Source organism: Pseudorca crassidens, chromosome 5 (genome assembly GCF_039906515.1).
Source record: "Pseudorca crassidens isolate mPseCra1 chromosome 5, mPseCra1.hap1, whole genome shotgun sequence".
Lineage (NCBI taxonomy): Eukaryota > Metazoa > Chordata > Mammalia > Artiodactyla > Delphinidae > Pseudorca > Pseudorca crassidens.
This window is the reverse complement of record NC_090300.1, coordinates 139,279,266-139,302,538: the sequence shown is the minus strand read 5'-3', so window position 1 is coordinate 139,302,538 and position 23,273 is coordinate 139,279,266. Positions and strand designations below refer to the sequence as shown.

Here is a 23,273-nt window from a genome sequence, read left to right as displayed (position 1 = left end):
CATCTTTTTTTGTTTTGTTTTGCTAAATCTGGCAACCCTATCAGATTGCATCACAGAAGCGTAGAGATGAACTTGAACTTGAAAGTAAGTGATAAGCCAAAAATATGTTTCTCCAATAAGGTTAGGGCTTGAAGTACAGTGAAACCACCTAGTTGTTCCAGATGTTTTCAGTCCATCCTAAAAGAGAGAATGAGCTAAATTTTATTTACTCACGGGGTGAGGGATATGAATAATGATGGAAATCTTGGAGTTAAAAGGTACCTATTTCAATAGGTGAAGCGTTCTGAATCTAGAAGAACCCATCACTTCCTTCTCATCACTGTAATAACCAGGTCCCAGGTAGTCCAGGGACAGCATGGCACAGGGAGCATAATTGTCAACATGGAGTCATTCCTCCATCTTTTACTGTCAATTTCCACTGGCATATCTGAAAAGGGAGTACTGGGGGGCACGCCAATCCCAAAGGATAAAACAATTTAATCGGCATGTTTTCATAGGTTCATCTTATTGACCTGGGAGCTAGAAGCCCAAGAGGCTGTTGGTGAATCCTTGAGGAGATCCAAGGAGAAGATAGGTATTGTGTAGGATTAAGCACAAGTAGCAACGTATTTATAGTTCAGGCATCAAACAATATAACGTCTGCAGGTTAAGATGCTGCACAAAAAGATAAATCATTGACTCATCATTGAATCAGTTATCTCCTCTAGGTCTGCCCTCTGTGTGGTCTACTAGTTACAGGAACAGGGAACATCGAAAGATAATGTTTGAGTTTGCTCGCACATTGGTGGCCAAGTAAGGACAGATCATAAAGTGAAATCAGTACCCTGGATTCAAGTGTGTGTGTGTGTGTGTGTGTGTGTGCAAGCACACACACACACATGCTTATCTGAGTGTGTGGGTCTATCTAATTTTTGAAACAAAATGTATTACAATATAACTTATCCTGGAAAAAAATCGTAAATTTCACTTTTCTCAACTTAAGATAGAAATCCAGATTCTTCTATAAGCAAGGAAAAAGTATAGACTACCATGTAAGGTGCAGCCAAAGTCAGAAACTTTCTGAAGAATCATTTTTCTGGGTGGTCTTCTGATTTCTTCCAATTATCATAGAAATAATAAAGATTTAGTAAATGCCTATCAAGTAATAAGTACTATTTTAATTATGTCACACATGGAGGTAAAGGAAACTTCTCGGGAGTCTCAAGCCATAAGATATACTCCACTGACCCAATTACCTAAAGGCATTATCTATACAAGCAGACCTCAGAGATACTGAGGGCTCAGCTGCAGACCATCACAATAAATCAAATATTGCAATAGAGTGAGTCGCATGAATTTTTTGGTGTCCCAGTGCATATACAAAAGTTATGTTTACAGTATGCTGTAGTCTCTTGAGTGTGCAATAGTGTTACGTCTAAAAAACAATGTACACACACTAAAAACTACTTTATTGCTAAAAAATACTAACCATCATCTGAGCCTTCAGAGAGTCATAAATTTTTGTAGCTGTCACGTGAGAGATCACTTATCACAGATCACCATCACAAGTATAATAACAATGAAAAGGTTTGAAAGATGGCAAGAATTACCAAAATGTGACACAGAGACACAAAGTGATTAAATGCTGTTGGAAAAATTATACTGTTAGACTTGCTTGATGCAGAGTTGCCTCAAACCTTCAATTTTTAAAAACTGAAATATCAGCTAAGTGCAATAAATAGAAGCACAATAAAATGAGGTATGCCTGTCCAGATCGGGCTGTATCTACTTTAAACTGACGAAGCCAGCTTTGCTAAGGGGAATAAACAATAATTAATAAATAAATCCCACTCCTACTTACCCCGGAGCTTTGCGACTCAATATACAAAGGTCCCACCGTGGATACAATCAGTTATTTTGGACACAAAGAATTCATTGGGTCCAATCATAAAAACCACTTGACTTTTCTTTATTGTGGTAAAATATACATATTCATTATTCTTTTTATTGAAATACAGTTAATTTCCAGTTATGTGTTAGTTTCAGGTATACAGCAAAGTTATTTGGTTATATATACATATAAAATCGAATCACTTTTTTGATTCTTTTCCACTATAGTTTATTACAAGATATTGAATATAGTTTCCTATGCTATACAGTAAACCCTCATTGTTTATCTATTTTATATATAGTAGTATGCACCTTTAAATCCCATACTCCTAATTTATTCCTCTCCCCACCTTCCCCTTTGGTAGCCATAAGTTTGTTTTCTATGTCTGGGAGTCTGTTTCTGTTTTGCAAATAAGTTCATTTCTGCTATTTTTTAGATTCCACATATAAGTGATATCATGTAATATTTGCCTTTTTCTGTCTAACTTACTTCACTTAGTATGATATTGTCTACGTCCATCCCTGTTGCTGCCATTTTATATATATACATCACTTCTTCTTTATCCATTCATCTGTCAATGGACACTTAGGTTGCTTCCATGTCTTGGCTATTGTAAATAGTGCTGCTATGAACATTTGGGTGCCTGTATCTTTTCAAATTAGAGTTTTTGTCTTTCTGTATATATGCCCAAGAGTGGGTTGGCAGGATCATATGGTAACTCTATTTTCAGTTTTTTAAGGAAACTTCATATTGTTTCCATAGTGGCTGCACCAATTTACATTCTGACCAACAGCATAGAAGGGTTCCCTTTCTCTGCAACCGCTCCAGTGTTTATTATTTGTAGACTTTCTGATGATGGCCATTCTGACCCGTGTGAGGTGGTACCTCACTGTAGTTTGGATTTGCATTTCTCTCTAATAATTAGCGATGTTGAGGATCTTTTCATGTGCCTGTTGGCCACGTGTATATCTTCTTTGGAGAAATGTCTATTTAGTTTTTCTGCCCATTTTTTACTTGGGTTGTTTGTTTTTCTTGTCATTGAGTTGTATGAGCTCTTTGTCTGTTTTGGAAATTAAGCCCTTGTCAGCTGCATCGTTTGCAAATATTTTCTCCCAGTCTGTAGGTCGTCATTTCATTTTGTTTTCACATTTATCATTTTAACCATAAGTGTATAATTCAGTGGCATTTACAATTATTCTCATAATGTTGTGCAACCATAACCACTATCCATCTCCAGATTTTTCATTTTCCCAAACTGAAACTCTATACCCATTCAAAAATGACTCCCCAATTCCCCTTCCTCTCAGTCCCTGGTAACGACTACTCTATTTGTTGTCTCTGAATTTGACTACCCTGGGTACTTCACATAAGTGAAATCATACAATATATATCTTTTCATTTCTGGTTTATTTCAGTTAGCATGATGTTTTCAAGGTCCATCCATATTGTAATACATATCAAAGGTCATTTCTTTTTATGACATATTCCGTTGTCTGGATATTCCATTGTCTGGATAAACCACAGTTTGTTTATCCATTCATCCACTGATGGACACTTTGCATTGTTTCCACCTTGTGAAAAGCCACTTGAGTTTTGTCTTTCACTGTCCTTTTAAATCTGTTCAGTGTGAGTGACCCTTTTCCTGATCCTCATGTAGATAACAAAAGTCATAGGGACCCTCTACATTGTATACAGAGTCCCAAATAACCAAAACTGCAAACTTGCTTAGACGCCCATGGCCGCAGGTGAAGCCCATTGGGCTGACTGCTTCGGTGGTTAATGGAGTGTGGTCCAACTCCTTTCTTCTTACAGCCTAGCATTTGTCTGTCCACCTCCAGCTTTTGGTAGCTGAGGCTCCTCACAGGGCAGTGCTTGGGAAGGCGAAGGGAGTGAGGGAGAGTGATCAGGAGGCACTTACTTATCAGCCACTGCTGTAAGTGGCTTGGCTCTCTTGGCCTCATAGATGTTTGATGTGGATGGTTTCTCTGGGTGCACTTTTGTGGGTTCTACGTTGGGCTCTCTCATCAGGCTCCTTCCGCTATGCCCTTCTCTTTAGGCTCTTGGCCCCCAATCTATCTCAATTCCTTCTCCCAGGGATTCACACCATAACCTCTTTGGGGTTGAAATCTTTTTACCTGGGCAGCCCAACCCTGGGCAGAATCCCTTTTAAAATAGTGCCAACATCCTCAGATTCCATATCTGAGGCATCTTGGAGCAGATTGCTGGAAATTCTTAATGCAGCCCCCAACCTACCTTGCAAGAGGTCACTCGCTCTCCCAGGGGTGACTCAAGGCCCAGACTGAGGGACACATGATCCCTGTATGGTCCAACTCAAACCCCCTCACTAGATTTGTTATCTCAAGTGACAAACTCTCTCCTAGGCCTTGGCCACTTGGGTGTGGGGAAAGGAGTGGGGTAGTCACACCTCAAAACCCTCTCCTAAAACCTTCCTCTTTAATGACCACTCTTGACTCTTTATATCCTCACTGGGGATCAGTTGTCCAGGTGGATCTTGAACACCTCTTTGGAAGTTTACACGTGGTACATGGCTCACCCCTCACTCTGACATGGAATATCCATTATATCTTGGTCACATGGGTGACCACCAAAGTGGAGGGTCCATCTCTTTGAAGGGTCCCCTCATTTGCCCCATGACAGCTCATCTCAAACATACCCTCAAAGTCTAGCCATTTTGTGGGATGCAGCAGCAAACACTACTCAAAATCTTTCTTTGGATGCACTTTCTCTCCCGGTAGATGCTCTATAAACATTTCTTTTGAACTGAATTGAAACAGAAAAAGCCATATAACCAACTTAGATATATTGGGACACACAGAAACGTGTAATAATATAATTTCATATTAACTTTCCATTCAAGCAAACGAGGAGCTGCTTGTTTGCATACTAGCAAAATTGGATGTCACCCTTCTGTGTAGTCTGAGGAGGCATCACAAAGGAAAAGATCTCAAGTGGGTCCTACTTGTCAAATCTGTTGACTTTCCCAACGTTTTTGTTTGTCTGGTCTCTCTCTTTTCCACATCTAACTCTGCATACCATCCATCTCTTGAAAGTTCTTCCTCCCTTGGCTTGTACCAAGCTTCTTTTTCTCTGTCCTCCTTCTCTTACCCTCTTCCTCTGGCTCCTGTCTCCTCCCACTCCCTTCTTACATGGATTCCCCATCCTCAGCTTTCTATTTTCTTTCACCTTGAAAATTTACTGATTCTGCCTGATTATCTCAGCCAGCAGCTCAGCACTGCTCTTTCTGCATCTCTACCTCTTCTACAACAAAAACTTCTTCCATAATGATGCAACGTTGCAAACCACCCCAAAACTATGGCTTCTAACAACCACCATGTGTTACAGCTCATGTGCCTATAGGGAGGCTGGGCAGTTGTGCTGGTCATGGCTGGGTTTGGCTGGTCAGTTCTTCTGGGTTAGGTGGAGCTTGTTAAGTATCTGATAATCAGCTGACTACTGGCTGATATAGGATGGCCTCAGCTGGGACAATTGCACTCTTCCATGTGTTTCTCTTTCCAGTGCACCAGCCCAGGTGTTCAAGTATGCAAGAACTTTCCCGAGCCTCTGCTTCCATCAACTTGTTATTGTCCCATTGGCCAAAGTCATAAGGCTGAGCTCAGGGTCAGAGTGGGAGGGGACCAAGTTATAGGGCAAAGGGCATGATTCCCCAGCCTCTTGTCTTAATATAGCCTCATATCCATCAATCCACCTGTCCGTCCATCTGTCCATCCATCCATCCATCCATTCATTCAAAAAGTTTCCACATACCAAGCATAATGATAGATGCTGAAGATACATTAATGACTAAAAATAGTCAAGACCCTACTCTCAAAAGTCAACAGATGAACCAAATAACCAGAGGTACCACTGCCAGATCAATTTGCCAAAAGCTCCAATTTCAGTCCATCACTTTCCTGGTCCAAAGCTTTTGACAGCTCCCCATTATGTACAGAATAAAAGCAAACTCCTTATCCTGGCCTTTGTCATCCCCTTTACCTGGCCCAGGCTTTTTCTTTCTAGATACGTTCTTCTCTGGTCCCCTTCACTACCAGGCTAGGCTTCTCACTATCTCCCAAGCAGGCTGAGTTTATTTCTGATCTGCCTTTGGCTTAGAGCTCTGCTGCATCTGTCCTTTTATCTATGAAAAATGTACGTGTCTGGTGAAACAAAATGAAACCCATATCTGCCAAGGTCCAGCTCAGGACTCCACTATTCCAAGGCTACAGGCTTTTCAGCCACACGGTTTCTTCCTGACTCAGACACCACCCTCTGCCCAGCCAGTGGTCTATGCTCAGTTTTGTGAGCCAGACCGAGGGTCTGGACTAGGGTGAGACAAGTGAGGCACCTAGGGTGCAAAATTTAAGGAAGCACTCACTTCTAGGATTCTGCAAGTTTAGGGTTAAATATTGCATCCTGGGAGCCTCACTCACTTCTCCCCAGTCCCAGCCCTGGCCATACCTGTCATTTTGGTATTTGCTATTCATTTTGTTTCTTATGTAAATGGTTCATAAGATTGTAAACCTTCTTCTGAGCAGGACCAAGTCTGCCTTGCTGGAGGTTCGGAAATACTCAGTGAAACAACAAGGGTTGCGGGGAAAGCGAGGTGTTCCTGATAATTGGTAAAGCCCAGGGAAAAGATTGGAAGAGGCAAAGAATGAAGGGATAAAGGGGCAATTGGATAATTCTGCCAAAGACGAAGACAAGTGAATTCATGTTGTGATAAGAGTTAAAGGCAAACAACACTGCCACAATATAGAACATCCTTGGGAGGTGCACTGCTCACTGGATGTAGAGAAGCATAAAAATTAGGAGTCTGAGGGGGTCAGAGGGAGGATCCGGATGTAAATTCATATAGATGGAAAAAACTCACATAGATGGGGAGACCTGAGTTTTTGGGTGATACATACATACTTGGCTATGGCCATAGCCAAGATAAGGGGTCAAGAGAAAGGAGGCCCATCACATCATGGAAATGTTGTGATTTTAAAAGGAACAGTCAGAAGGGCAATGATGGGTTCCTGTTTAACAAAGATAAGACTAATGGTTACAGGGGGGGGATGGGTAGGGGGAAGGGATAGATTGGGAGGTTGGGATTGACATGTACACACTGCTATATTTAAAATAGATAACCAGGGACTTCCCTGGTGGTCCAGTAGTTAAGAATTTACCTTCCCATACCGGGGATGTGGGTTCAACCCATGGTCAGGGAACTAAGGTCCCACATGCCGAGGGACAACAAAGCCCACGTGCCACAACTAGAGAACATGCGCATCGCAACTAAGACCCGACGCAGCCAAAAATAAATAAATAAACAAAACGAAATATTAAAAGATAAAATAAAATAGATGAACAACAAGGACCTACTGTAAAATAAATAAATAAATATAAGCGAATTAAAAAAAAAAGACAAAGGCACAGCAGGAAAAGGTTAAAGGTCACCCACAAAATTTGGTAAAGTGCATGCTCCTGAAAGTCTTTTCATTGACAATGACAGTAATGTAGATATAAGAAACAATATTCTCAAAGAGCTCAAAAATTTTTTAAGAGCCCCAGATGACTTGGGTATAATTCCAGACCTTTCAACATTCATTAGATTGATTTTCTGAAACCCCTTAATGTCTGTTGGACAACTACTTTGAGTTTCAGTAAGTTCTGGAGTCTCAGTTCACACCATGAAGACCATGCGGGCAAAAGCTAATGTCTTGAGTCTCCATTTTCGATATAAATTTGAGAATTATAAACAAGCATTGGTAAAATCGGAAAAAGCACAGGGAAACAAACTAAGGATAATACCTCTGTAACAACTGAAGGCCATTAAAGCTCTGATGTGGCCTGCAAGCAAAGATCGTTGATTGCCCTCTGATGATGGAAACCCAAATGAACGCTCCTCTGTTTTACTTCTCAGTAATCTTTTAGTTCCACTAACGCTTTCCAGTCCTGGAAATTTCCTTATCCCGCAAGGAATATTATCTCAGATATAAGTCCTATGTGGGAAGCAATATCTTCAATAAAATCTCTACATGTATACGTATCTCTTAAGACCCCGGGTCCCAGTGGTAATGTTCTATGACTGGCCATTCACAGGCAGTCCCAGAGGCTGAGGGAGTCATGGTCTGATAGTTGTATGTAGCAGAGCGTCATAAAGTGATACTTCGGTTTCTTCTTTCTGCTTTGAGTAAACTAAAAACTTGAGAAGAAGATGAAATCAGAACCAGAACATGAACAAGACTTTTCTTCCTGCCCTCCTTCCAGAAATCCAGCCAGTGTCTGAACTGGCCACAGGAGGGGAAGGGAATTTAAGGAGAAGGAAATTAAAATACACACCACAAATGTTAAGCGTGATATTCTGTTTTCTCAATAGAGTTGATGTTTTTTTCATTTTGACATTTTGAGGTTCTGTAAGAATTTGCAGCCTGCATCTGTAAGGCTGAGTGATATTCTTCCAAAAGAACATTTAATGCAATAATTAAGTGATGAGCACTAAGGATTTCTTTCCGCAGAGGAGATTTTCAACTCATTCTTACCCAGACCTCTAATTTAGGGGGCTAATGCCATGTCTTTAGGACACCTGGCAAATGCACGTATTAAAATTCACATATTGCATTTTTCCATATTGAAACATCAACCACAGATCTCTCTTATTCCATTCAAACCCGCTTTGCATAGTCCAAAAATTACTGATCCTCACAGCACCCCAGTGAAAAAGGTAGTGTTATGCTTCAGTTTCTAAAGAGTCATATGGAAGCTTGTTAATTTGCCTACCACCAGGAAAATAAGCAGCAATTACAGTAAAATTCAAAAGTTCCTGAGGGGCTTTCCTGGTGGCACAGTGGTTGAGGGTCCGCCTGCCGATACAGGGGACGTGGGTTTGTGCCCCGGTCCGGGAGGATCCCACATGCCGCGGAGCGGTTGGGCCTGTGAGCCGCTGGGCCTGCGCGTCCGGAGCCTGTGCTCCGCAACAGAAGAGGCCACAGCAGTGAGAGGCCCGCGTACCGCACAAAAAAAAAAAGTTCCTGAGGCCAGGTGCTTTGCTCAGACTGGGGATACGGCTCACTCTTTGCCACACAAACTGTATTGTTGACTCCGCCATTTAAGCAATATGAATTCTGGCTTCTCTCACTCAGAATAATTTTAGTTTCCTCATTTCCCTTAGCTTTCCCTGCCTGGATCTCATGCTAAAATTAACCTCAAGGTTGGAGGAACTGGAAAGTTCAGTACCAACCAGAAATGTTTTCCATCTTCTGACCAAACCTCAAATACTGAACATTCTAACATTCAAGGAGGGTTTGTTGGAGTTTCTCAGCTTTACCCTCCTGGTTTCAAATGGCACCAGAAGCAGAAGAGCCAAAATGCTGTAAGGAGAAACTATTCTAAGCAAGATTCCTGGCCCAAGGCAGGCCTGAGAGGATCCAGATGCATCTGAAAGAAGTAGCCAAACTCCTGGGTGCCTATGGAAATGGGACCTCTAGACTCTGGATGGTTTGGCGGTTACAAGCGGGTGCAGTGTAAGGCTGGGTCCTTTCTTCTGGACCAGAGCGCGGGTGTGACAGCGGCAAGGCCGTGGCTGGAGAGCAGAGGCAGGCAACCGGTGGCCAGGAAGACAGTCCACCACGGGACTCCTAAGACCACCTGCAATGTTGTGATGTGCTGGAGGAACTCTCAGGGTGAATGTGCTTCCAAAGTGCAAGCTAGGTGAAAACCGAGAGTCTCATGCCCCTGGAGGAAAAAAAAGCCTTCCGTTTACGTGCATGGGGCTGTCGGCCTGGCAGTGAGAGGGCACGGGAGCCTCCTACGCTGTGTGTCTGTCAAGCCTCAGCCTGCACACGTGACCCGAACCCAACACTTGAGCCAAGAGTGACAATCCAAGGAACCTCAGTCTTGAAGGACATGAACCATGCCTCTTGGCGGTGTCTGCTGTCTAGAAATATCCAGGGCTTACAAAATTATGCCAAGGTAGCAAGGTAGAAAAGTAGACCTTTCAGAAAGTTCCAAGGAAAAAAGCAATCTCAAAGAATGTAGAAAATTATCATATTCTTTCTTTACCAAATTCCTACATTTCAAGGCTTCTCTCTGAGCTACCTTTCTCAGAGTTTCATGTGTGTAGGAATGCCCCGGGAAATCTTATAAAGCTACTGGATTCTGGTTCAGTGGGCCTGCGGGGGAGCCCAAGGTTCTGACTCCTAACAAATTCCTGTGTAACGTTAGTAATGCGGGTCCACAGGCCACTCTTGGAGCAGCGAAGTAGTTTAAAGTCTTATATTTGAAACATTGGTCATTAAACAGCTTTTTATACCATTAGACGGCTTTCAGTTGACGGGTTGGTTTCAATGCATTTTTTTAAAAAATCCGATTTTCCTATTTCCCCATTGAGCCATACATCTTCATCTAGGGAAGGTTAAGAAATAAATACTGAAACTCTTGCCTGACTATAAAACAAAGTCTTACATTTGAATTGTACTTTTATCCAGAGGGGCTTGTGCATAAGACAGATGTGCCCCACCGGGGACGCCACCACGAGGGTCCAGGAGAGAAAACCTTTAATGTTTGGGCCTGCAGAGCTCTCCAGTTGTTTAAAAATCTAGGATTTGCCAAGAACAGATTATATGCCTTCCATGAAGCTCTGACGTCTATGTCCCAGTTTAAAAATTATCACTGAGGTTATTATCAGCATGGCATGGAAGGTTCTGGATAGCACCTCTGTTGGAACACAAAGATTTAGAAAATAATGGAAACGTGGGCCGCGGAGAGATTATTGACAAGCCTTGTCCTCCTGGGATTTTAGACTATATACAGTTTGGGGGGGGCGGGGATCTTCTTTGCCTCCATTTTATGGCCAGAGAATGTTCTTAACCATAAACACGTTCAGAGACAGTGTACGGTAATCATGGAATGAAAAAGCCTAACAGAATGTTTGGATTGGATTGGACCACACACAGAAGCCTATACGTTAATTATGAGGTTACACAAATGTGCATCTTCCCACCTTGGCCAGTATTTTTATAGAACCGTTAAAAATGACACCTGAGCATATTTGCCCCCCTAATAGAAGCTGTAGACAAACTGAGCGGGGATGCAAACTGCCATTCAATTACTCTGCAAAGCCACAGTTGCTGTAGCCGCTTGGGTAAAATTCCCAAGCCAGCAGCCCAGAGTCTGAGTCACTTGAAGGAAGTAGGACAGAGGGTGTGGGGTCAGGGCACAAACTTAAAGAATCCCGAACGGTTCTAGCTGAGATACAGTCGAGTATCCCCCTAGGCAGTTCACTGATGATACACGCGTCCTTTCGTCTTGGGCTCCTAAGGAAGAGAGAAGGCCAAGTTCACCACCAGCTGGGTGAGTCCTTATTATCGTCATGACTTGGAGGATGCCCAGAAAAACCCCAACTGTGGCCTCAGCGAGCCGTCAAGTTCTGTTGTTGGTTGTCACGTCAGATAACCCGGAGAAAGGCAGCTCAGGGCCGGCGTGCAGGCCTTCAGACTCTGCCCCCTGGTGCCCCATGGAAACCCCAGCCCAGATGATTACAGCAAACCTCGAGGCCACAGCAAATCCCAGCCTTACTGTGATCTTTAAACTTGACCTGTCCTACGAAGACCCCATGGGAAAGATACGTGTTTGGCTCCAACGAGGCCCACAGAGGAAAGCCAAGAATTTGGGCATTTAACTGACACATCCAAACCCTCCCCTCAAGCATCTGGACACGTAAGGCTAGAATCATCTGGGGAGTTCCTAAAATGAGATAGCCAAAGGATTGAGCTGCATCACCACTCGAATTTCTAAGTTGTTATTAATTCTCAGCCGACTCTGAAGTGACAGCTGCATGTTACAGTGTGGAGCTCCTAGGATCCTGCCAGCCAGTATTCAGTGTGGCAGAGAGAAAAGAACCTGATATGGGGTTTAACCAGCCGCGACTTTATCAGGGAGCCCAGAGACATACTGTTAATTATCTTCACAGAGGATTTTCCTTGAGAGTTCTACGCAACACGCGTGACATTGAGATCTTCATAAACTTCATAAAAGAAATACACACATTATTACTCTTTGAAATATTAATGAGGTGTCAACCTTTGCCAAGCTAACGTCACACGAGTCTGGGAGAAAGCAGTCTCTCGAGTTTCAATTCCTGCTCATGTCAAAACAGGAGTTAGTAAAAATCATGTCTATTCCTTCTAAAAACCCTGTGCCATGGCCTTTGAAATGTGTTATTCCTGGTGCGTGGGGACGCAATTGAAAAGATGAAGGGAAACCCTCAGGAGCTGTCCTGATAGTACAGACTTTACAGAGTGCCTTTGCCGGCTATCACAGACCAGCTTGGAACCCAGGGTTGGCATTTTAAAACCTCTCGTCTCATAGTTTCTCTTGACCGTGTGCATTGAAACTATATGCAGAATGCCGTGGATGACGTATATGGAACAGAGCAAAAGAAATAGTCATTATCGGGAAAGGGGATGCTTATTTTGGAACTTCAGATCAATATTTGATTTGTTAGTAGGTAAAACCAATGGGCAGGAAAAATAAATAAATATGTGTGCGCCCAGGATGGTTGGCCCACGTGCAAAATTAGCCTATTTTTAGCACTTCCAAGCCGGCATGTCTTCTTCCTAAGGTAGAGGATGAGCTGTATAATATTCTTTCATCAGCCTCTTGCTCTGGAGGATCACCGCCTCTGGTTCCTCTATCTTTTGTGAGGTCTTCTAAATGCTCTCAAAGTACAGTTACGGTAGTCCTGGGCTGAGTTTTACCTAGAGTGTGAATTAGCCTACTGATTTGAGTTGAAAAGGCAATACAGCGATCTTTCATGGGTGAGAACAAAAAGTAAACAGTTGCCAGATAGCCACTGCTTGGACCCAAAATACAGAATCTCTCTTTTCTTTGTTTTCCTTTAGCTTCCTAAGTTACAAGTGTGTGTATGTGTGTGTAAGAGAGTACTATAATTTTATCTCTTTATTGAAAAGACGTCCAGTTAGCAGGAAGAAAACCACAAACTTTTGGTTTTATTAAAAGGGTCTTTTGATCACAAAATTAAAATGCTTTCCTTTTTGCAGGCTTTAAAATACCAGTAAGTTGCTAGACCCCCTTAGGGGTCAGGCTCTCATCAAAACATTTCCTTCTAGTTTTTTTTTTTTTTTTCCTTTCCTAGTTTCACTTATGCCGTGATCGTCTTTACCAAGGGCTGAATTCTCCTGAGCCAGTGCCCAGCATCTTAAATGATGAGGTCCACATCCTGTCTGAGCAGCAGCCCGATGCTAGGGTTGAATTACTATTGAATAAGCAGCAATGAAATCTTTATCAAAATAATCAGGAGTTCCCAAAACCACAAATAACAACAACAGGACTCAAGTTGTACTAAATCAGCAAAGACCATTGATAAAATAAGAGACTGAGTCACTTTCTTCTACAGTCCTCTCTCTCTCTCTCTCTCTCTCTCTCTCTCTCTCTCTCTCTCTCTCTCTCTCTCTCTCTCGCAAAGTCTACTCGGCTATTTTCTTGCACCACCCGGGGGGGAGGGCAGGTGGAGGGAAGGAAGGGCATTGCTCAGAAAGTAAAAAAAAAAAAAAGAATTGACATCACTGAAGTCACATGATTGGCAAGAACCAATTAAGATGGGCTGTGGAAAGGGGAACAGTTAAATTTGTAATTTGGGTTGTGTGAAAACTTCTTTGGGCCTCATAAACAACCACAGAACCACAAGTTGGGTAGCCTGGCAGTGTCAGAAGTCTGAGCCCGGCATAGTGGTCAGTAAGCAGGACGAATCACACTGACTGCAAACCACAGGGTTTCGCAGAGTTCTGAACATCATCAACCCACAGCCAAGACGCCGCTTTTTTTTTTTTTTTTTAAATCGTTACCAATTTGAATATTTGTCTTCGCAAAGGTACATTCTTTTTCATAAGGCTCAGGGAGCCCCAGAGGCGTCGAGGGGGGGGAGAAAAGGAGCCGTAGGAAACCATGGTTGGGGGTGAGGTTAAAACAGTGACCTTTCTTGGGTTTTCGTTCTTAAGGTAAAAGAAATCATTGAATCCCCCGCCTTCAGAAGAAGGTACCTTTTCAGGAGGAAGCGATGGCTTCAGACAGCATATTTGAGTCATTTCCTTCATACCCACAGTGCTTCATGAGAGGTGAGTACGCTCTGGGCTTTTCATATCTACTTTTGCTCAGCGTTGCTGGTAATGAAGTGGCAGCCTGTTGTAACTTGGTGCAGAGAGAGCCCCTGCCGGTGCCCTGTCTGTCTGGGATAGGAGGAATTCAGACTCGGGCATATGATTTCAAGACTATTGGATTACTTCTTCATCAGATGGCCCCTCTTCAGAAATGTTCTCATAAATACTTAGTTGAGCTGTTGAAGGGTTCAGTCGGTGGGTGAGAACTTTGTCAAGTGCAAGTGAGTTGGGCTGCTCCGGATTAAAATCCTAGAGGTTAGAACGTTTGCAGGAAGCTCTCTGGGTTTTCTTCGGTCGCCCCTTACCTGGGATGACTGTGGCTGAGTTGTTCTGCGCTGGGCGTGCAGTATGCCCCACATGCCAGGCTGTCCCGGGCTTCAGTGGGCTCGTGCACGGCCAGCCAGGAGGGCCGGTGCCAGCGTAGGGCAGAGGCGGAGGTAGGCTCACAGCCCGGGCGGGAACAGCAGGGACCAAGTAGCAAGTCAGTTGTCTCCAAAAGGCAGAGAGAACAGGAGCTGGGCAGACTCGTGTAGGTCGAAAACCCTAGGATGGGGCCATGCTGGGTTAGTCCTTGCAGCCTCAGTGCAAAGAGGCAGCCGGCTTCTTCTGAGAGAGAAAGAAAGCAAAGGGTACAGAGGTTTCTCTCGCCAAGAGCAATGAAAAAGTTGCCTAAGTCAAGCGTTTGTGGCAGCTGAAGTCATTAGATTACCCGTTTCCTAATAGGAGCAGCTACTGTGGGATACCTGTCTGCATTTTTGCAACCAGCTTCTTGAAATACACAGAGCTGGGGTTGAGCTCTGAGTGTATGAGTACGTGTGTGTGCATGTGCGTTCTGTGTATCTTTGCTGGGAATATAGGGCCGCGCCTAAACCAACACAAATAATAACAGAGAAATGTCACGGAGGCATTGCCGTGTGCCGGGGCAAGCACTCTGACCAGTGCCTGTGGAGTGTGGCTTCATGGTTTGGCAGAGCTGGGATGGAGTGGGATGGATGGGATGGGGAAATAATTAATTTTCTGGCTACAAACTCTCGCGCGCACCCAAATAGTATCTGTGACTCATTATTTATTCATCAAGCCAAGTGAGCCGAAGAATGCAGAGGGCTGCCAGCCACTTTGTCACAACAAACGCTATTGTGGATGTCACAGAGCCTCTATGTTTTCGGGTCTCTGAAATTTAAACACTTGACAAAGATCTGTGTGTGTGTGTGTGCGTGTGCTGGGGGACAGTAGGATTTCAGACGGAGAAGAAAGCAAGTCATTAACCGATTCAAAGCTTCAAATTAAAGGGTTTTCGAGTGCTTCTTTACTGGCAGCTGAGGACATTTTAGTGAAGTTGAATCATGCGATGCGTATGAGTCACACATCCTCGCGGCGATGGGCCGAAACGCCGGCCGCTGGTGAGAAGCTGTGGACGGCTCTCGCTGCATTTCCTCTAGGCCGCTAACAAGCAAGGAAGCAATATTTGTAGAATAACAGACAAAAAAAAAAGATCTTCCTGCTTCGACTCTGCTTTCAATACCCCCTCCAAACGATGATTGTTTCCTATTCTATCAACTCAGGAAGGCAGGTTCAGGAAAGTTTTCAACATTCCACTGGGTAATAGATTGGATTTCTGTGTGCAGTGCTGGCCTGCCTTCTGTCCTTACTGGTCAGACAACAGAGATAATGAGGGGACCCGGTGACCTGCTCAGATGCCGGGAAAGACAGGGAGCTCAGCTTCTAACGCAGCCCCACAGCCTCTGTGTCCCCAGGACAGTCACCAGCCCGCCCCAGGTTAGGAACCAGTGGCAGTTAGCTTTCAAGGGGGCAAAATGGAGCGGACCCCAGGACCCCAAGCAAGACCGAGAAGGGCTCGTGGGAAAAGGTCTTTTCACTCCTTCCTCTCCAAGGAACTCGGGGCCTCTCATAATCTCTAACTCAAGAATATAATATTGAGATTGAATTTCAACGAATCAAAGTGAAATCTTGGCCATTTTCACAGCTCACTTTATCTAGGTGATTTGTCAAGCCAAGGGTTTACATTGTCTGCGTTAGCTGTCCACACCACTCATCTGAGCTGGAAAGGTGGCAGAATGTCATGGCATTTGGTGCTATGTGGGTAGTGCCTCAGAGTGTGATGCTAGAAGAATCGCCCTCCTCTCTAACAGAGTGTTCTCCCCCGAGTTGGTACCCCTGTTTCCCCAGCCCGGCCATCAGCGGCTCCCAGCACTGTGGTCATTTCTCACTGCCTGTAATTTAAAGTGTCTGTGCCCTCCCCAGCTGCAGCTCCGAGCAAGCGGGGAAAACATTTTGTTTTGTTCCTGGGATGGTCTTTTATCAGTGCATGCAATTCTCACAGGAGGAAACCCGTAACTCATTTTTAGCAAGATACCCATGTGGAAATGGAGGGGAAAAAGAAGCGTGGCGCCCAGCAAACTATTGTTCCCTTCTGTGTGACAAGGCAAGCGAGAGTCTGAGAGCCTGGCATGCAAAACAAGTGTGGTCTACCACAGAGAAGGCCGCTCTCTTTCTGTCCCACTGCACCGGCTTCTCACTGAATGTGCTCAGGCAAGAAGACGAGGTGTGGTTGAAATTCCCTTGCGTGATTCCACGTGGTTCATGGCGTGAAGTCTCTGCAGGACCCAAACTTGGGTCTCCTGGAGGGGTACCACGTGTGGGCCCTCAGAGCTGCGGTAGGCTTAGAGAGGAAGAGCATCGGCACGTATGTTTTTTGCAAAATGCCTCAGGTAGCCTTGTTCTTAGAAGTGGCTTAGTGGTCTATGCAAAGCCTGAATGCTAATATGCCTCCGAGTTCCTAGAACCACAGGTAAAAATCTCGGCGGGGCTGACTCTCCGCTGTCTTCTCGAGGCATCTCTCAAAAGGAATTGCAGGATCCAAGGCTGCACGTGTGAAGCGTGCTTCTCTGTGAGCCTCGGTTTGCCACTTTTTTTCAGAGAAATATTTATGAAGGCACTTCTGGCTCTGCTGAAGTTTTAAGATCACAGAAAGCCATCGATTTAACTGGGTATCAGACACTGTGTGAAAACTGTATTAGTTTGCTAGGGCTGCCGTAACAAACTACCGCGGACGGAGCGGCTTCAACCACAGAGGTGGGCTGTCTCATGATCCTGGAAGTCAGAAATCTCATGGTGAATCCTGGTGTAGCTTTGTTTTTTGGAAGGTTTCAAGGTGTCAGGAGGTTGGTTTCTTCTGAGGCTTCTTTCTTTGGCTTGTAGAAGGCCATCTTCTCCATGTCCTCAGACGGTCTTCCTTTGTATTTACCTATGTCATAATTTCCTCTTCTTACAAGGACACTAGTCATATTGCATTAGAGCACAACCGAAGGACCTCGTTTAATCTTAATTTTCTCTGTAAAAGCCCAATCTCCAAATACAGTCACCTTCTGAAGTACTAGGAGTTAGGACTTCAAGTATGAACTTGGGGAGGACACAGTTCAGTCCCTACCAGTGTGTGTTAGCAAATCTGATTCCCTCTGACCCACCAGGAACCTGTACTTTTCCTAAGTGCCCTCCTGGATGTGGAAGAATCAGACCCCAGCTCCCCCATGAGAGATGCAGCTTTGCATTCTGAAACTGCCCACACATTTTGAAACTGAGGGGGAAAAAAAGGTGTTAAAATCTAGCTAAACTCACAATCATAGCCTTTGCCATTTAGTTCCTTTGCATGCTAAGAAACCTTTGAAAATGACAAGGTGATTTTGAAATGTTTAAGCTTTAAAAGAGCAAAACTCAGTCCCCCAAAAGACACCACCTCCTTAGCTCTGCCTCTTCCCCAGGGATCGTCCCTGTAATTCCAAACCTTCCCAGGACACACTCCCCCCTTGGGGGTGGGGGACAGGCCACAGGAGGCCCCGCACCTGCCCACACTCTAAGGGCCGGCACAGTGAGCCACCAGGGACAGAAGCAACTTCAGAAGGAGCAGCTGAGCCAGGATCTAACCAGCAAGAAGACTTGAAGAGCTTTGGAAGCAAATTCATAGCCAGGAGATTTCTCTCTTCTCTTGAAATAGATCTGAAATGTGTACTCTGAAAAGATCTGCCCCTTTACTGAGAAAGAAAGTGATGCTGGGGCAGAGGGAGGCTCCAGGGCCACTGCACGTGCAGAATCTAATAGGGAAACGCTTGCGGGTGTCGGTCTAGAGGACAGAGCCCAGGAGTTTGTAAAAGCTGCCAGGACCAGAAAGAGAAGGCGCAGGGGCTGAATGAGGGGCAGGCACAGACTCAGGACAGTGATGCCCTTTGCTATCTTTTCCATTTTTCTGGCTTTTCCCAAAGAGCAGCTTCTCTCTTGAGCTTTGGTTTCCTCGTGTATAAAGCGAGGATAGTAGTAGGACCTATCGTTAACGTACCTGCGTGGACTGAACTAAGCACCCAGTGTGAAGTGCTCAGCACAGTCATGACTATAACGGGCAGCTAATGTCAGCCGTGGCTACTGATGTTCAGTTTCCTAAGATGACGCTCAGTCAGAGCTGTCTACTCTCAGAAAGGAGAAGTCATGAGGCCGTGGGGGGACCCCGGGGGAGGCTCCCTGGAGACAGAGTCCCAGGGGTTGGGGAGGAGATGGTGTGGAAGGTCGGAGTCAAGAAGGGAGGGAAGGGGGGTCTAGGTGAGGGTCCACCCAGGGCAGAGGTGGGGCAGCAGGACCACAGTGGGGTGTGGGAGGTCCACCTCTTCAACACCATGTTACCCTTGTTCTACTTGTTAGTAACCAAAAAGAGGACAGAGGAAGAGCAAGGCCTCTTTACGTAACTCCACGGGCTTAGCTTTTCAATATTGAGGCTAACTGGGGCGTGTTGTATTGGAATCTTGACAGAAGTTTCTCCTCCTTGAGGTCCTGGTATCGCTTTACTCTACTGAAGGCCCTTCTTAATGAAAAAGCCACTTCACCCGGTGACCCTCTGCAGGTTCCGGGCTCCATGCTTCTGGTGACATTTCTGATCATGCATTTGTCAAAGCCCAGCAGTGAAGGCACCTCGGGTGCTTGTCATGTTGGGGGCAGGAGTGGAGGCTGCACAGGAAACTCAAGCGAATTTTCAGTTTCTCAGGTAACTTCCTAGTGACCTAGATGAGTCATTAGACATCTCTGTGTCTCGTTTTAGTTCTGCAAAAGGGGCTAATAATGTTCTAGACAAGCTTGCCTCCGAATGACAGAGTTCCTGTTGGAAATCTTTAAACGTGTCAGAAAGAGGTACCATAAAATGCATCACACATTTTCTTAGTTTAACAACATGAAGCGACTATTTTTTGTTAATTATTTTATTTTCTGGTGGGAAACAGCTATCCTACCATTTCACATGTGGCAAGCATTTTCCCATATTCTCTCAAAAACAAATTGTTTTTTCCAACCCCCACTCTTCAGAGAACTCTCCAGAAGCTGCTCTGGTGCCTGAAACAGACCTTAAAATTTGCAAAACACTTTTTTCTGAAACTCTTGTTCCTTGAGCTCCCCTGTCCCTTCTCCTTGGGGCCGCCAATGCCCGGCCTCAGCCTCTTTGCTGAGTAAAATAAGCCTCAAGTGATGTGTCTTTCTCGGCCTGCGTTCACCTCCGCCCCCATAAGATGATGCCCTAGAGCGGTAGAAAGGGAGCATTTCTTTTAAGAGCTTTGCAGGCTGTGAACATAATCAGGGCGTGCGTTCAGAGAACTATGGGTGATTCTTGAACATGAAACGGAGTTTAAAGCCTCGCGTAACCTTTGACCTACTGGACAAGTAAGATGGACACTCCCCTGGATCACACAGACTTCCCTTTTCGTCGGAGAGACATCCCCTCATCCTCTCTTAGCTTCCTGAATCTCTCGCTCCCTAATCTCTCTCCCCCATCCTTCTCCCCTTTACGCTCCTGGTAACACGGAACAATGCCAGAGAAGGGAAAGAAGGAACTCAGGTGGAAAAGTAAACCACGCATCCAAAAGCCGACTGAAGTGCTGCATTTTCTAACAGTGACATAAAGGGCGTAAAGCTCTTGCTAGGATTTACCAGTGAGAACTCTGTTTGGCTGCACATTACGGGAAACTTGGCTACGGTGGCTCGAGCAGCCAGGCATGGATAGGGAGTAAGTGGTCCAGGGCTGATACGGCGGGATGCTCCTGTGTTCCGGTTCCACCGTGAGATGCCTGCATCTCAGACCTGTCCAGGCGGGAAGGAGATGAGGGGCTTCAAAGCCTTCTCTTTGTGAAGCTCCATCTTTTTACTCAGGGAAGGAAGCCCCTCTCTGCCAACTCCCCCTTATGTATCTCATAGGCCAGAACAATGACACAGGGTCTCTAGCGGGAAGAAGCCTAGGACAGTGGACTTGTGGCTTGTCAGACTGCTTCCAGGCAGATAGCCTGCTTTTTCCAGGTGACATCTCACCTCCTATGTTTTCCATGTGGACAGTGCTTTGCAAATACATGCAGAGAAACTCGAAGTTCCTCCTTCAGTCCTTCTTAGAAGTTGCAGGTGGATGCTGGGGGTGGGGGAGAGGGTGATATTTATCCTTTTTTTCTTTCTTTCTTTTTTCTTCTTCTTTTATTTATTTTTTTTTTGCTTTATGGAAGAAAATGAAGTCACCTTCAAGCAAAGGTCTTTTTTTTTTGGAAGTGTAATTGATTTACAATGTTGTGTTAGTTTCAGGTATACAACAAAGTGACTCAGTTATATGCATACATACTATATATATATATTATATATATATATGATATATAGAGAATATATATATCCTTTTTCAGATTCTTTTCCATTATAGTTTATTACAAGGTATTGAATATAGTTCCCTGTGCTATACAGTAGGTCCTTGCTGTTTATCTGTTTTATATATAGTAGTGTGAATCTGTTCATCCCAAGCTCCTAATTTATCCCTCCCCCGGCCCCTTTTATTCTTGACTTACTGAAAGCAAAACAGGCAGGAGATGGGAGGGGGCGAGCAGGGAGCTGGTTAAAGGGGAGCCAGGGTTACACCTATTTTCAGGGTCAAAACCCAGAAGCACACTTGACTCCCACAGTGTTAGGAAAGAAAAACAGCCAGCCTTGTATGGACAGGAGTGTGGCTTGTATGTGAACCACTACACCTGGCCCCGGGATTGATGTATCTGTTAGGATACATCAATACTAACTATAACTAGTTTCCTTTTATCTCTTCCTCACTCTTTTGAATTCTCAAAACCCCACAGCCCACACTCTACATCTTTTTTTTTTTTTTTTTTTTTTTTGCGGTACGCGGGCCTCTCACCGTCGTGGCCTCTCCCGTTGTGGAGCACAGGCTCCGGACGCGCAGGCTCAGCAGCCATGGCTCACGGGCCCAGCCGCTCCGCGGCATGTGGGATCTTCCCGGACCGGAGCATGAACCCGTGTCCCCTGCATCGGCAGGCCGACTCTCAACCACTGAGCCACCAGGGAAGCCCTACATATTTTTTTAAGAGAATTCTTTCTACAGAATTTCTTGAGGGAAATTTTCTTTTAAGTCGCCCTCTTTAAATTTACCTAAAGATGTTTTTACCTTTGACTGAAATACGACAACCAGATAATATCGCTCTATGTGGGAGATAGAACACATTCATAACTTGTATTTCCGCAAGTTACAGATTATTTCTGCTTCATAGTTACTGGCCTGTCTACTTCCTGAGTCTGGATACAAATCTACCTCCCTACAAGTCAATGCCTTAAAAAAAAAAAAAAAAAAAAAGCCTTTATTTAGTTTTTCCCTGAAATAAGAAACAGTGTAAAACTTTCGTTTTGCTTTGGTGCAAGCTTAGTATTCCTTGAGGATCATTGCTTTCGTGGACAGCACTGCCCTACCAGCCCGTGGTCCTTCTGTGGCTATTTTCAGATGGACTTCTTTTTAAACAGTGGGCTCCCCCAGACATTTTAGGGGCCCCCAAGGTAAAATGTCACCCAAAATGGAAATCGCAGTCGGCTAGTTGGGCTTGTTCAATGGCTCTGCTGATTTCAAGTCTGACGCTTTTTTGTGTAAACTTGCAGCCTGTGCTAAACTGATGCAAAGTTAACGACTCAACTTAAGTCTTGAAACCATGTCCATTGGGAGAAATAAGTTACTCCAACATTTTGCAAAACTCCTGCTTACCTTCCCTGCCAACCATCTGGCTTTTACTCCTGGTCTTTCGGATGTCCTCTGTGAAGGCTAGGACTCCTAAAATAAACCTTTCCTGATCTCTGATAGGGAACAAAATTATAAGATATGAGCAATAAATCCAATATATCCTGGGACCTCAAAGCAAGCCTCTGTCTCTTCTTCTCCTTGAGAGCTATATTGGTCCTGAGGAGCACTTCAGTTTTTCTGAAAATGTGTAGGAATTCAGATTTTTTTCATTAGTAGTAGATCCTGAAGACCGATCTAGAGAATATTGCAGTAGTCAGGTTGCTGAATAGGGATATGTTAAAAAAAGAAAACAAAAGTCAGAACCCTGGGATTAACAGATACACACTGCTGTATATAAAATAGATAAACAACAAGGACCTACTGCATAGCACAGGGAACTATATTCAATATCTTGTAATAACCTATAATGAAAAATAATCTGGAAAAGAATACCTATATAGATATACATACAAAATGGAATCACTTTGCTGTACACCTGAAACTAACACAACATTGTAAATCAACTATAATTCAGTAAAAATAAAGTCAGAACCCTGAGCACACTGCACGCTGTTTGGTGGTCATAGGCTGTTGTGGGTGAGTTTTTTAAGGGAGGCTAAGCAGAAAATCTTTAAGGGAGGTCATCAGAAAATCTCTTATTGCTCAGGGGAGGAATAATTTCCATTTTCTACACACAAAATATCCTGACATCTATAGGCTTTGATGTTTATTTCTTATTACAACTTCAAAACGTGCAAAAGAGAATGTAGACTAAAATACATGAGTTAGGGCACCATGTTTCCAGGAGCAGTTTCAATGCCAACCACAGTTTGCTGCTTTATTACGCAGCTTCTGTTTGCACTTTGAACTACGTACATGAGGCCCCTCATTCCACACCATCTGCAGGCTGCATCTGTGCAGCCCTATCCACCTTGCTAACAGTCACAGCTGAACTTGACATTAACCCGCTTTGAAAGTGTACAGTTTGTAAACCCTGAAACTGCATATAAATATATATACATGCAAGGGTCTGGAGGAATTAGGAGGAAGGGAAAGAATAGCCGCATCTTTTATGAGTTTGCTCTCTTGTCTCTGCCCTTTGCAATCCAGCCTGAGCAACACGGAACCATTGGGCAAAAACGAAATGATC

General features: G+C 44.3%; 1 protein-coding gene and 1 long non-coding RNA gene across 4 annotated transcripts in view; one reads left to right on the top strand and one right to left on the bottom strand.

Annotated features, from left to right (window-relative positions):
* LOC137225426 (uncharacterized) overlaps nt 1-23,273 on the bottom strand; it is a 67,346-nt gene that overhangs the window by 5,759 nt on the left and 38,314 nt on the right. The window lies entirely within an intron of this gene.
* RUNX1 (RUNX family transcription factor 1) overlaps nt 13,510-23,273 on the top strand; it is a 247,017-nt gene continuing 237,253 nt past the window's right edge. Inside the window, exons 1-2 of one of the 3 annotated variants that reach the window (XM_067739431.1) lie at nt 13,510-13,760; nt 13,888-14,004. In XM_067739431.1, coding sequence (XP_067595532.1) covers nt 13,947-14,004 — 58 coding nt within the window. In that variant the 5' untranslated portion in view covers nt 13,510-13,760; nt 13,888-13,946. The remainder of the gene's footprint in view (nt 13,761-13,887; nt 14,005-23,273) is intronic. The other 2 variants (XM_067739429.1, XM_067739430.1) reach the window with 2 other exon arrangements.